The sequence below is a fragment of the Dermochelys coriacea genome, chromosome 4 (genome assembly GCF_009764565.3).
Source record: "Dermochelys coriacea isolate rDerCor1 chromosome 4, rDerCor1.pri.v4, whole genome shotgun sequence".
Classification (NCBI taxonomy): Eukaryota; Metazoa; Chordata; order Testudines; family Dermochelyidae; genus Dermochelys; species Dermochelys coriacea.
The window spans coordinates 141245554-141258432 of NC_050071.1; the positions used below are offsets into that span (position 1 = coordinate 141245554).

Consider the following 12879-nt stretch of genomic DNA (forward strand, 5'->3'; position numbering starts at 1 on the left):
ATTAACATTTGGGGACAATATCTTGAGTGAAGGCCAGGATAGAGGTTTCCCTGACTGCATTTATAATGCTTAAACTTCAGTTACTCCTCATCCTCTGCCTGTGAAGTAGCGAAGTATTACCCCCATTTTATGGATTGGGAAACTGAGGCACAGCAATTTTAAGTGACTTGCCCCAGGCAACATAGCAAGTTGATATAAGTACCATGATGAAAAATTCATATACTTTTGGATTTCAGCTTTTTTTTTTTTTTAATCCTTGAGATCATGCTGCCTCAACTATTGTAAAGCTTGAAATCTGCTGGTTGAAGCCTCATAAACCAAGTGCATTGAGGCATACAACACTCAGATTCATAGATTCCAAGGCCAGAAAGGGCCATTGTGATCATCTAGTCCAGGGATCGGCAACCTTTGACACGCGGCCTGTCAGGGAAATCCGCTGATGGGCCGGGACAGTTTGTTTACCTGCAGCGTCTGCAGGTTCAGCCGATTGCAGCTCCCACTGGCCACGGTTCGCTGTTCCAGGCCAATGGGGGCTGCGGGAAGTGGCGCAGGCCGAGGGATGTACTGGCCTCTGCTTTCCGCATCCCCCATTGGCAAACCTCGGCCGTGGAAGCTGAGATCGGCCGAACCTGTAGACGCTGCAGGTAAACAAACCGTCCTAGCCCACCAGCGGATTTCCCTGATGGGCCGCGTGCCAAAGATTGTTGATCCCTGATCTAGTCAGACCACCTGTATGGCAAAGGCCATAAAACTTTCTCAAAATAATATCGAGAGCATTTTGTTTAGGAAAAAACATCCAATCTTGATTTAAAAATTGCCAGTGATGGAGAATCCACCAGGACTCTTGGTAAATTGTTCCAATGGTTAATTACCCTCACTGTTAAAAATTGACACCTTATTTCCAGTTTGAATTTGTCAGGTTTCCAGACGTTGGCTCATATTATACCTTTGTCTAGTAGACTGACGGGCCCATTATCAATTATTTGTTCCATAAGCAGGTACTTACGAACTGCGGTCAAATCACCCCTTCTCTTTGTTAAGCTAAACAGATTGAGCTTGAGTCTATCACTATAAGGCATAAGAGTAATGATCCTCTCCAAGAAAGGTGATAACATGGTCACCAAAATATAGAGGTTAAAATTATTATTATTATTATTATTAATTTGTTGTAACCTACATTTTGGTGGCAACTTGTGGTGAAGCATTATTTAAAAAAAAAATTAGGTTAAACAGAAATGAGTTAACGATCAAATTGACAATGAAATCGGCCCAAATCCAGATCTGTCAGCGGAGCTGAGAGCTGTCAGATGAGTCCAATTTCACTAGCTGTAAAGAATAAACTGGAACCTCTTGTCTTTTTTTTTTTTTAAAGAAGCATTTTCAAATGTTAAAATTAAAATGTAACATTTATGCCAATCTATCTGTGAAATTTAGTGACAAAATTGGCAGCCTGTTCTAGCATAAAAACAGTGTGAATCTTACATTGAACATAGGGGGATGGGATTTCCACGAGCAAAAAGATTGTGCAGTAGTCTTATGGTTCTAGCCTAGGACAATACACCAACTTAGGAAGAGGCTTCATCTGAGCTTACTTAATTCAGCAGCATAGCCTAGTGGGTAGGGTGTTGGAATCCGAGTCAAGAGAGCAGGGCTCCATGCCTGGCTGTGCTACTGGCCTGCTGTGTCACCTTGGGCAAGTCACTTATACCCCCCTGTGCCCTTTGTAAAAGGGGGAAATACTTGCCTCCCTTTGTAAAGTACTTGGGGATGAAAAGCAGTCTGCAGTGTTGCCAACTCCTGCAATTTTATTGCAAGTCTCATTATATTTGGTAATTTTCTTAAATCCTCAGCTCCTGGATTTGTGTGATTATTTGGGAATCTGTTTTTAATTTCTTTCTTGGGTTCTGATTCATGATTTTTGACTGCTTGGGACTGGCAATACTGCAGTAGATAAGAGCTGAGTACTATTGTTAATATGGACTAACAGATAAATCCACTTTCCTTAACCAGTAGGAAAGGACTTTGGTTTCGTAAACATAAAGATCCCTCTTGCTAATTCCTCCCACTTGACCTCTTTCAACTAGAGTCTTGTCAGAATCAGCAAATCTTTAGGGAAAGCATCTACATCTCTTGGCTTCAAAGCCACAATGACCATCCCATCAGTCAGGCAATTAGAATTGGGTGGTTGATATATTTCTGGTGTTTAGGGTTTTTTATTTTGTTTTCCTTTTTAGCTGTTTTTTTTCCTTGACAGTAATTAAAAGTGAAGCTGTACATTCCTTGGCAGACTCTTGCACATATGGAGAGTTTGCATTAAATTTGCCTCTTTCAGTCATGCAGATTTTGGGTGTTCTTTTTCTTTTCATTTAGTCTCTTTCTTGTTTTCTTCCACTGAGGTTCAGATAATAAATGACTAATGTTTTGGGCTGCCTCATCTTCCCTAGTCTTTTTAACCCGTTGCCTCTTGGGGCCAAATTCAGTCCTGTTGGAATGAGGTGCAACTCCTATGGAAATATTTGGGCCAAGTTTGCTGATAATGTAAATCCTGGTGTTAGTTACATGCTGGGTGTAAATGGTAAGTTAGTGTAACTCACTGGTTTGGCACTCAGCAGGCATGCAAAGTAGGTGTAACTTATATTTCAAGAAAGAGCGTAGGAGGAAAAATCAACTTAACAGGAAGGTGTAAACTAAACCAGTCCTTCCAACCTTTTTTATATCCTCTTTTTAGTAGTTGTTTCTCTCTTCTGGATTCTTAGCCTGTGAGTTGTACCCCCAAAACTGATGCAGCTGCAAATGAGTGGTGATCGTAGGCTCACCTCCCTTCCTTTTGACTGATTCTTTTGGCTGTTATATCAGGTTTTACCCTCCCCTCATCCTCAGCATAAATAAGATCAGAGAGGATGGCCTACCCCAAACTCCCAAGAGTGTGGGTGAATCCACAGCCTTCTAGCCCCGAGGTAAGAGTGGTACTACGAGGAGCATTTTTTCTCCTGGTAACATGGGGTCCTATGAAAAATGTGCACACTCAGGAATAAAGGAAAATTTGATTTGGTGGGCTCTGAAATAGACATTCACATTACAGATCCACGCTTGTCTTTCCACTGTAATTCCCAGAGAATTAGGTAGCTGAAGGGGAAAAAAGATAAAAATGTGAAGGCATATCCCATTATAACTACCCATTAGCTGACAATTCATCTCACTGAGAGCTTTGTTTGGGGGTTAACCTAAGGAGTTTCTTCCCCTTATACTTCCTTCCCCATCTCTCTTCAGTTCCCTGCATTGTGGCACCTTTTTCTCTTGTGGAATGGGACACAGCCTTTCTGTGCTGCTCCCAACGTATCCATGTGAGGCCCAATATCCCCATCCTTATTGGCCCAGTGAACATGGGACTGAACTCATGGCCCAGATTTGTAACTGTGGGTGTGAAGTATGTAAACTCATGATCATTAAAGCAATTGGTCCCAATTAAGAGCACTTGAACTTCAGGGGGTAGTTTCCTGTTTTCCAACATTAAAATCTTATCTCTTTTTGACATTTTCTAGAGGAGCTGCATTTCCAAAAGTTGAAACAATAAACATATCAAAGAATAAAAACCTTTCCACCCCCCCCAACCAATGAGAAATGATTTGTGAATTTCTCTGAAACATAATATTTAAGTCCTATTCCAGAGGGTATTTGTGTAAAATAGTTTATTAGCAAACCGTGGAAGTCCCGATAGAGTATTAGTCCTCAGAATAATACAGCTTCTAATACTTTGCCCTTCTGTACCAAGTTCCATCCAAGGATCTCAAAGCATGTTGCAAAAGTAATTCAGGCTCATCCATGTGAGGGTGGGCAGCACAACCATCCCCATTTTACAGATGGAGAAACTGAGTTACAGAGAGGTTAAGGGGGAAGGTCAGTGAGTCAGTGACAGAGTTGGAAAGAGAATCCTGCTTTCTAGATTTTCATCCTCTTTCTTAACCTTGCTCCTTTATATGATACTGGGCTACATCATAAACCCTGATGGAGCAGATATATTCTCCATCTGTTGCCCCTCATCCACACATGAATAGGTGGGTAGAAAGCATCTCAGTGTGCTTAATACGTAGGAAAACACCACAAACAGGCTGACAGTGTATTCATTATGCTTTTTTTTTTTTTTTAATCGTTCCTCTCTCTTGTAGGTTGTTGGTCTTCTCCTGCCAAACCAGACGCTGGTGTCCACTATTTTTTGGCAGGTAACAATCTTCTGCCATGGCACATTGAGTCTGTGGACTTGTGTGACAAAAAGAAAGGCATCATTGAATTACATCTCCAGTACAGACCCAAAAAATGAGGACAGAGTGACTAAGGCATATTTACCTTTCTGCATCAAGAACATCTTAGTTAATGACAGGTTTCAGAGTAGAAGCCGTGTTAGTCTGTATTCGCAAAAAGAAAAGGAGTACTTGTGGCACCTTAGAGACTAACAAATTTATTAGAGCATAAGCTTTCGTGAGCTACAGCTCACTTCATCGGATGCATCTCCCCTCTGTTTTTTCCACCAAATGCATCCGATGAAGTGAGCTGTAGCTCATGAAAGCTTATGCTCTAATAAATTTGTTAGTCTCTAAGGTGCCACAAGTACTCCTTTTCTTAGTTAATGAGAAGACGGTATGGCTGGATGTAACTGGAAATTTTTGGTAGGACTGGAGTACGCTGCAAATAAACCCATGGGGCTGATTCTCCACTGCCCTGCATATTGTGTTATAATTTACACCTGTGTAAAGAAGGTGTAAAATGGTGCTAAATCCAAATTGTATACACCCACTTTGCTCAAGTGTAAATGATGAGGCAAGGTGGAAAGCCATGGAGAATTAGGCCCTTGATGCTCACACCTCTGCTGTTTTGAAGAAATTCTGTCAAGTAGTTTAGGTTCCAGCCTTTATATACCTTGAAAAGGACATATTCTGTTAGAGAAACAAGGGAGGGTGAGGGAATATCTTTTTTTGGACCAACTTCTGTTAGTGAGAGGGACAAGCTTTCAAACTCCACAGAGCTCTTAGAAAAAAGAGCTGTGTGTGGATCAAAAGCTTGTCTCTCTCACCAACAGAAGTTGGTTCAATAAAAGATATTCCCTCACCCACCTTGTCTCTCTAATGCCCTGGGACTGACACAACTACAACTACATTGCATATTCTCTTAGTGAAATTCATCCACAGGAGGCTTCAGAAGGTCCCCAAGGCAGCGGAACTTCAGTGGTGGCAGCAGAGCATACATGCAGAAGACTCCACATTTGCTGATAGCTTGGCTCTGTGCCAGTTCTGCGTGCTGAGTCGGGTTTGGGAGAGGGAGTGGGGGCTTGGCTAATGTTTCTGCGATTACCCCTATGTAGTTTCTTTGTACAAAGCTATTTAAGAGAGAGGTGTGTGTGTGTGTGTGTACCTGTGTGTGTGTGTGTGTACGTGTGAATTTGAGCCATAGTAAATGTTATCCCAAATAAGCAATTCTGAATAATTGAAATAAAAAGACTTATTCAAGCTGTTCTTAAAAATCTTTGTTTATTGCCTTCAAAGTAAATAGTGCTATAAAATGTCATGCCAGCTATGGAAGATCAAGGCATAATGCAAACTATCTAGGACTTTGGATAGGGTATGTGCAGTCAACAGAAAACATAAGCGTATCCTAGTAGCTTGTGGCTGTGTTTAAATTCAACAAGATAAGTTATGGCCACACAGTTCAAATGCTGAAGCTGCATCTTGTGCAATATACAACTTTAAGAGGCAGTGTGGCTGGAAATGTCTAGAGTTTTTCACTTCTCCCACTGTCATGATGCCTAAGAACTCATGAAGTCAGTGACAAAACTCCCTTTGATTTCAGTGGTGCAGGATCAGACACTTGATTATGCTACTCTTACTCATGTGCGTAGCCCCACTGACGTCAATGAGACTCCTGGCATGTGTAAAGACTACTCATGTGATTAAGGTAGCAGAATAAGACCCTAAAGAGTCCCTGTTCACAGTGAAAGGTGAACCTTGTGTTCTGTACTTAGAGAAAGTTGAAGGGGTAAACTGAAGGGTCTGTTCTTAACTAGGACTCCAGCACAGCACAAAACCTGTTCAAGTGTAAAAACAACAAGGAGTACAGTGGCACCTTAAAGACTAACAGATTTATTTGGGCATAAGCTTTCATGGGTAAAAAACCCACTTCTTCAGATGCATGGAGTGAAAATTACAGATGCAGGCATTATCACAGGTTTCAGAGTAGCAGCCGTGTTAGTCTGTATTCGCAAAAAGAAAAGGAGTACTTGTGGCACCTTAGAAAAAGGAGTACTTGTGGCATTTTTTTTCCACCAAATGCATCCGATGAAGTGAGCTGTAGCTCACGAAAGCTTATGCTCTAATAAATTTGTTAGTCTCTAAGGTGCCACAAGTACTCCTTTTCTTTTTGCAGATGCAGGCTTTATTATACTGACACATGAAGAGCACATGACATGTTTTGTGAAATTCTTCAAGGACCAGATCCTTACACACTGTGAGTAGTACCTTACTGTGCAATAAGTCTCACTGAAATCAAAGGGACAACAAAGCAGTTACTGGGGGTCATGGATCAGCGCTCATGTCGCACTCCATGTCAGTACCCGGCCCGGGCTGGGGAAGCTAATGATCCAACCAGTGGACCAAATTCAGTGATGAATCCTGGTCACGTGCCACCTGAGGCACATTGCGCATACGTTAAGAGGAATGCATTTAGTCAGTGTAAATAAGGGTGTCAGAATCCTTTTTTGGAACTGGAAAGAGTATTCTAAAAAAAAAAAAAATCAACAACCCACAAGAGCATAATCCAAGATAAATTCGTTAACAGAATATACAAATTTCAAGTCACAGACAAATAGTAGAACAGCGTTGACTTCACTGGGAATTACATGTGCTTATGTAGAGGTAGAATTCGACATGCGAAAAGTAGGATTCTAACTGCTTGACAAACTGTGATCAGATGCAAACCCAGCCCACAGCAAAGAAAAGGAACATAGCCTTCAACTTGACTAACTCGGAGCATGATTGGGAAGCTGCTTCAGTGGTTCTCAAACTTTTTCTGGTCCTGACGGCCTGCTGGACCTACCGTCAGACCAAGTTGCCTCAGATCACAATGTTAACAGGAGAGGTTCATTTTGGGAGTGCTTCTCTCAAACTTCAGGCGCCAACTTAATTTGTGGTGCAAAAAATATGGGGGTCACCAGACTTCCCAGGGAGAGAACGTTTTTGCTCCTCCGTCCGTGTTCCCTCTTTCCCTTCTTCCTCTGTCCCCATTACCCTCCATCTTTCCAGTTCTCTTTTCCCCCTCCTTTTCTCCTTTTCTGACTCCTTTCTGTTTCTTTCCCTTCTTCTCTCCTTTCAGTATCATTTCTCAGGTTCTGACGTGCAGCTGGAGAAGAGCAGCCCCATGCGCCTGCACTGACATACTTTAACCACAGCACCTTGAGTACGCATGTTGCAGTCCAGGGCATGTCAGGCCCCAGACTGAGGTAAGCAGTCATTGGAGCAGCATGAGTGGGACCCTCTGAGCCTTTGGAGTCCCATTTTTGCTGAATTGAGGGAATGTTCAGAACGCCCTCCCTCCAGTCGATCTTTCCTGGATGTGAGGGAGTGGCCCTACTACCATTGCCACCCCCTCTGAACTCTGCAGACAGGGGGAGTGGGCCATCCAGCCACCCCCTGAAGAGTCCAGAAGTTTATCAGCCAGCCACCCCAGAAGACAGCAGAGCCAGAGAGTGGATAGCAGGGCACTGATCCATCCCCACTCTAAAGACTGCTTAAGGTAGGAAGGGAGTGGGGCAAAACTTGTCCCAGTTTTCTATTTCTGAGCTGAGATTCTGGTTGGTAACTGGGGTGGAGTTGTGGGATGGTGATCAAGCTGGGGTGAGTATTGGGTTCTCAATGAAACCCAATTCCACCTGGTTGAGGGTCTGTTACAGAAGTTTCTCCAGCTCTGCTCGATGGACCAGTGGAGTTTGATTAGCGGAGCTTTATAAAGACTCACTTGGAAACCAGGACAAATTCCAAGAACCTATTGCCAAACAAAATTCTCATAAATCATATTTTTTTTTTTAGCATAAAAGGCAAATTTTGGTGGCCCCATGTATTCTTTTATGTGAAAGTTCTGAGATCAATAGGAAGAACATGCTTGTGGGCCATCACTACCGCTTTTTCCCAATTTGGTCCTTCTGTGCCTATGCCCTCCCCACATTTAACCACTTGGTGACTCTGTCTCTCCCCTTTCTTCTTTCTCTCCTCTCAGGTTCTGGCCATTAGCTGGAGAAGAACCAGTAGTATCCTACTCTTACATTGAAGCACATTATGTGTGGCACCTGCTTTGGGAGTGGGGTGGGGAACCGTAGTTCTTTTAATTCACAACTGCTGTGGATAAAGCACTTCAGTTCAAAAGCACGGCGTTACTCTTCTCCAGTTGCCAGTACTGTTGCTGGCACACTTCCATTGGAGTAAATCTTATTCTAGAAGTCAGAGATGGACATACCAATTAGATCATCCAGTCAACATCCCCTAAATGGTACAGTAGATTCATGATCCCCAGCCTCCCATGAACCCCCAGTTTGAGAACCACTGAGTTTGAGTGTCTAAAAGGCTGGCTGCTAGGGCCTATAATATCCTGCAACTTTCTATAAGGGATGTCGTGGAACAGAGCAGGAAGAAGAATGTTTAATGTTAAAATTGCCATGTTCTGTAACCCTTCAATGATGCTATCATTTATGAAAATAATTTTTAAAAAGGTTTGATCTGTCCAGCTTTAGATTAGTTTTTATCACAATTTTACTGTTTTAATTTAGGGTGTGTTTTTATTTTCTAGTTTTAGTGTGCATCTGTGTCTGTGTGAATTTAATGCGGGTGAAAAGGAGAGGGTCAGAGACACTGGGATGTCAACTGTAGGGCCAGGAGTGGGATGCAATATAACAAAATGGTGAAAGTGGAGGATACCAAGGAGAGATTTGCCCCCCCACCCCCCAGACAAGTGGGAGAGACCAGCCTATTTGTCTTTCTTTTGGATGCAGCCCCTAAAGGGATCAAACAGCCACTCTTAAACAAAATACCAGTGGGGGAGACTATCTGACTATGTGTATCTACAGCACCTAGCACAATGGGACCCTGATCTCTGTTGGAACCTCTAGGTGCTACTGTAGTACCAATAATAGGCTGTTGTTCTGGGATAGCTATAATAGGAATTTTAAGTCTGAGCACACCCACTGTTTTTACTGGGTTTTCTTAAGTATCATGAAAATATTCATATTAATAGATTTTATAAAACTTTAATTTAAAAAACCTTAAATTTAGGGACTAAACTATTGGACGGTGTTCCTTTTAAACTTTACTGCAGCTAGTACTGTAGTCAGAGGACCAGATTAATTGTCCATTGATGTCAATTAAAAGACACCCCTTGACTTAAAAGGGGAATGGATTGGACTGTAAGTATGCACAAAGCTTTAGAAATGTGAAGGGGTGGCGGTCGTTTGTGTGTGTGTGTGTGTTGAGTGGATAACCTACATTTCTGCATTTAGTTTTTCCTCTCTGTTACCCCTGTACTTTCACAGCCATATAACAGTCTTCTTGTTAATATCACAAAGTTTCCATGACCTAGTGGAGGTATAATTGGATAAAGTGGACTTTTCTGTATCATGTTTGGGGAGGGAGGAGTGTTTTGTTTTTTTGTTGTTGTTTTTTTTTGCAGCAGTAGTGGCATAGATACATTCTCTTTTTTAAAACAGTTGTTTGTATCTCTTATTTCCTTTTGTTTCCTTTTTAGTGGTTGAATCAGAGCCATAACGCATGTGTCAACTACGCAAACCGAAATGCAACTAAGGTGAGGAGATGCTACATAGGCAGTATCTACAGTAAGTCTGATCTTTTTTGACACTGAAAGCGTAATTCCTGAATCTTGGACTGTAACTGAAACTGCAGGGTAGGTGCCACAGCAGGTTTATGGATTGGCCTTTCTCCTATGGAGCCTTCGCTATTAAATTGTCTTAGAAAATAAATGGACTGAGTTTGTTTTCAGTCTAGTCCCTGGTTGTCCTTTGTTCAAATCCTCAAAGTACCAAAACCAGGGGTATTGTTCCAGAATATCAGGGCTGTTATTGGTCTGGGTTTAGGTGATATAAGCAGGCGTAGTTCCTATTCTGCTTGATAGAATATATGCATGCTGTCTGTAATCCTAATTTAGCTCCTTCCTAGGGTTTGACTTTATTGGTAACTCAAATAACCTCAACCAGACATAAAACCATTCCCCAAGGCAGGACCTCTCAGCTCTAGATTCTGGTTCCTTCTGGTACTTGCTGGTTAGTGCTAATAAGAACCATCTGATAGTGTGATTCCGCAGTATTCAGTCTACACCTTCAGACAGGTTTCAAGCATTTGAAATCACGGTGACTGCATAGAGGAGTTCTGCAGGGTGCTCTCTACAGGTGCACTAGTAGAACTTGTTAGATAAAGCTAGCACAGGAGCTGTATTGGCATGCCCTCTGTATCTAATGTTATCATTTTGAAGAGCATTTAAAAGTGGGGATTCTGGGCATCTTTCCAGACACCAAGCTTCTCTGTTCTCCAGTACACATGGGAGCCACTAATTTGGGGAGATGAGTCAGTTTCTCTTCCAGATCTTGTTCTCCTCCATGGCAGACAACGTGCTGCCACAACTGCAATTTGCCATTGGGCTGGCCCAATTGATAGTCTTGATTGGTAAGAAATGACTTAATTTAACATAGTAGGCTTTTCTGATGACAGAAGAAGACTCGGCGATTAAATATACATCCCCTGGTGGGAGGCAGGGGACAGGTCTTTCCCCCGGTTTGTTACTATCCCAGGGGTGTTCCTCTCAATACAGTTGCAGAACTAAAGTGTTCTTACTCCTAGTCTTTCTTTTGCACCCCCTCCCCCAAACTTTTATGTTGTTGTATCACTTCTCATGATGTCTGAGAGCTTAAGGTATGAAGCTGAATTAGAAGCCATTGGATTGCATGCAATAGATTCTCATTAAAAGCTAAAAGAAGTTGTCAGGTCAAGATAACCTTTCAAAGAGCTATAGTTAAATCAGAAAGTTTTGGGTTCATAATGTATGTGTGTGTGTGGTGTGTGTGTGTGTGTGTGTGTGTGTGTGTGTGTGTGTGTGCCCTGCTGCTCAGTGGGGCTCAGGCTGAAGCATATAACTTAGCTTCACAGGGCCCCCTGTGGCTTTGCCTTGCTTGCCACCCTGAACACCAGCCCTGCCCTTGCGACCCTCCTATACGCATCCCGTGACCCCCAAGTTGAAAAACATTGATCTACATGAGTTGACATATCCTCTGGAAGACCTCCACATACTCCCAGGGGTATGTATACTCCTGGATGAGAACCACTGCTTTAACCTACTCCATCAGGCTGCAACTCCTGTTGTTTTGGCAATCCCACTAGCTAACAGGGCCATGTATAACCCAGCAGCTGTGACAAAACCAAACATTTAAAAATAATAATAATAATAATAATAATAAAAATAATTCAACATTATTTTCATAACTAGAATTCTGTGTTGAAATTGTTTTGTTTTTTTCTTTCCTTTCCAAAGCCTTCTCCAACATCCAAGTTCATCCAGGGCTACTTGGGAGCTGTCATAAGTGCTGTCTCAATTGCAGTGGGTAACACTTTATATTTCTCTCCTCTAAAGAAATAACTTCTTCCCCATATTAATTTTGTATTTTTTTGAGAGATGGTTTGTTTGAAATGGCAAATGGCTTTACTTTAATAGACATAACCTAGATTGAATATCAAGAAAAGATTCTTAATACTTAGGGCTCTCTGTCCATAGGCAGCCAGCCTTTGCACCAGCAAGGCATTACGCTCTACGAAGGCCATGACTACATTGCCACTTATGCCACTCAGGGGTGTGAAAAAACATACCCCTGAATGACATAAGTTTTGCCAGCATAAGTGGTAGTATGCACAGCGCTATGTCAGTGGGAGAGCTTCTCCCGCTGACATAGCTACTGCTTGCTCGTTGAGGCAGTTTTATTATTTCAACGGGCGAGCTCTCTCCTCTTGGCATAGCGCGGCTAGATGAGCAATCTTACAGTGGTGCAGCTGCATCGGTACAGTTGTGCCGCTATAAGCTTGCTAGTGTAGACATGGCCTTAGCTCTATGTAGTAGAAGTCAAGGTTATGTCTTCACTGAAAATTAAATAGAGTTATTTATACTCAAGTTAATTTCCCCTCTGCATAATGGCACTTGAGCTGCATAGAATGATTGTATTAGCTGCACAGATTGGTTATGTTAGCAGCTGATGAGTTCTGCTAACTTGAGTTTAGCCCAGGGGTGGGCAAACTTTTTGGCCGGAGGGCCACATTGGGGTTGCGAAATTGTATTGAGGGCTGGGTAGGGAAAGCTGTGCCCCCTCAAACAGCCTGGCCCCTGCCCCCATCTGCCCCCTCCCACTTCCTGCCCCCGGACTGCCCCCCTCTGAACTCCTGACCCATCCACCCCCCCCGCTCCTTGTCCCCCGCCACTAACTGCCCCCCTGGCACCCCACCCCCTATCCAACCCGCCCCTGTCCCCTGACTGCCCCAACCCCTATCCACACCCCGCCCCCTGACAGGCCCCCCCACCCCAGGACTCCCATCCCCTATCCAACCCCCCTGTTCCCTGTCCTCTGACTACCCCCTGCCCCTTATCCAGCCCCTCTACCCCTTACCATGCTGCTCAGAGTGGCAGGAGCTCGCAGCTGCATGGCCCGGCCGGAGCCAGCCATGCCGCCCAGAGTGCTGAGGCTGCGGGGGAGGGACCGGGGGCTAGCTGCCCCGACTGGGAGCTCAAGGGCCAGGCAGGATGTTCCCGCGGGCCGTAGTTTGTCCACCTCTAGTTTAGCCTATACCTCAATGG

The 12879-nt window shown here is 43.3% G+C and overlaps 1 protein-coding gene across 16 annotated transcripts in view; it reads left to right on the forward strand.

Moving 5' to 3' along the window:
• Positions 1-12879, forward strand: part of SFXN5 (sideroflexin 5) — a 167185-nt gene that overhangs the window by 55639 nt on the left and 98667 nt on the right. For 12 of the 16 annotated variants that reach the window (XR_006280653.1, XM_038398445.2, XM_038398444.2 and 9 more), the window contains 3 exons: positions 4167-4220; positions 9778-9834; positions 11572-11637. Coding sequence is in view for 15 of the 16 variants with exons in the window: in XM_038398445.2 (XP_038254373.1) it covers positions 4167-4220; positions 9778-9834; positions 11572-11637 (177 nt within the window). In the remaining variant the exon portion in view is untranslated. The remainder of the gene's footprint in view (positions 1-4166; positions 4221-9777; positions 9835-11571; positions 11638-12879) is intronic. The other 4 variants (XM_043512813.1, XM_038398446.2, XM_043512811.1 and 1 more) reach the window with 3 other exon arrangements.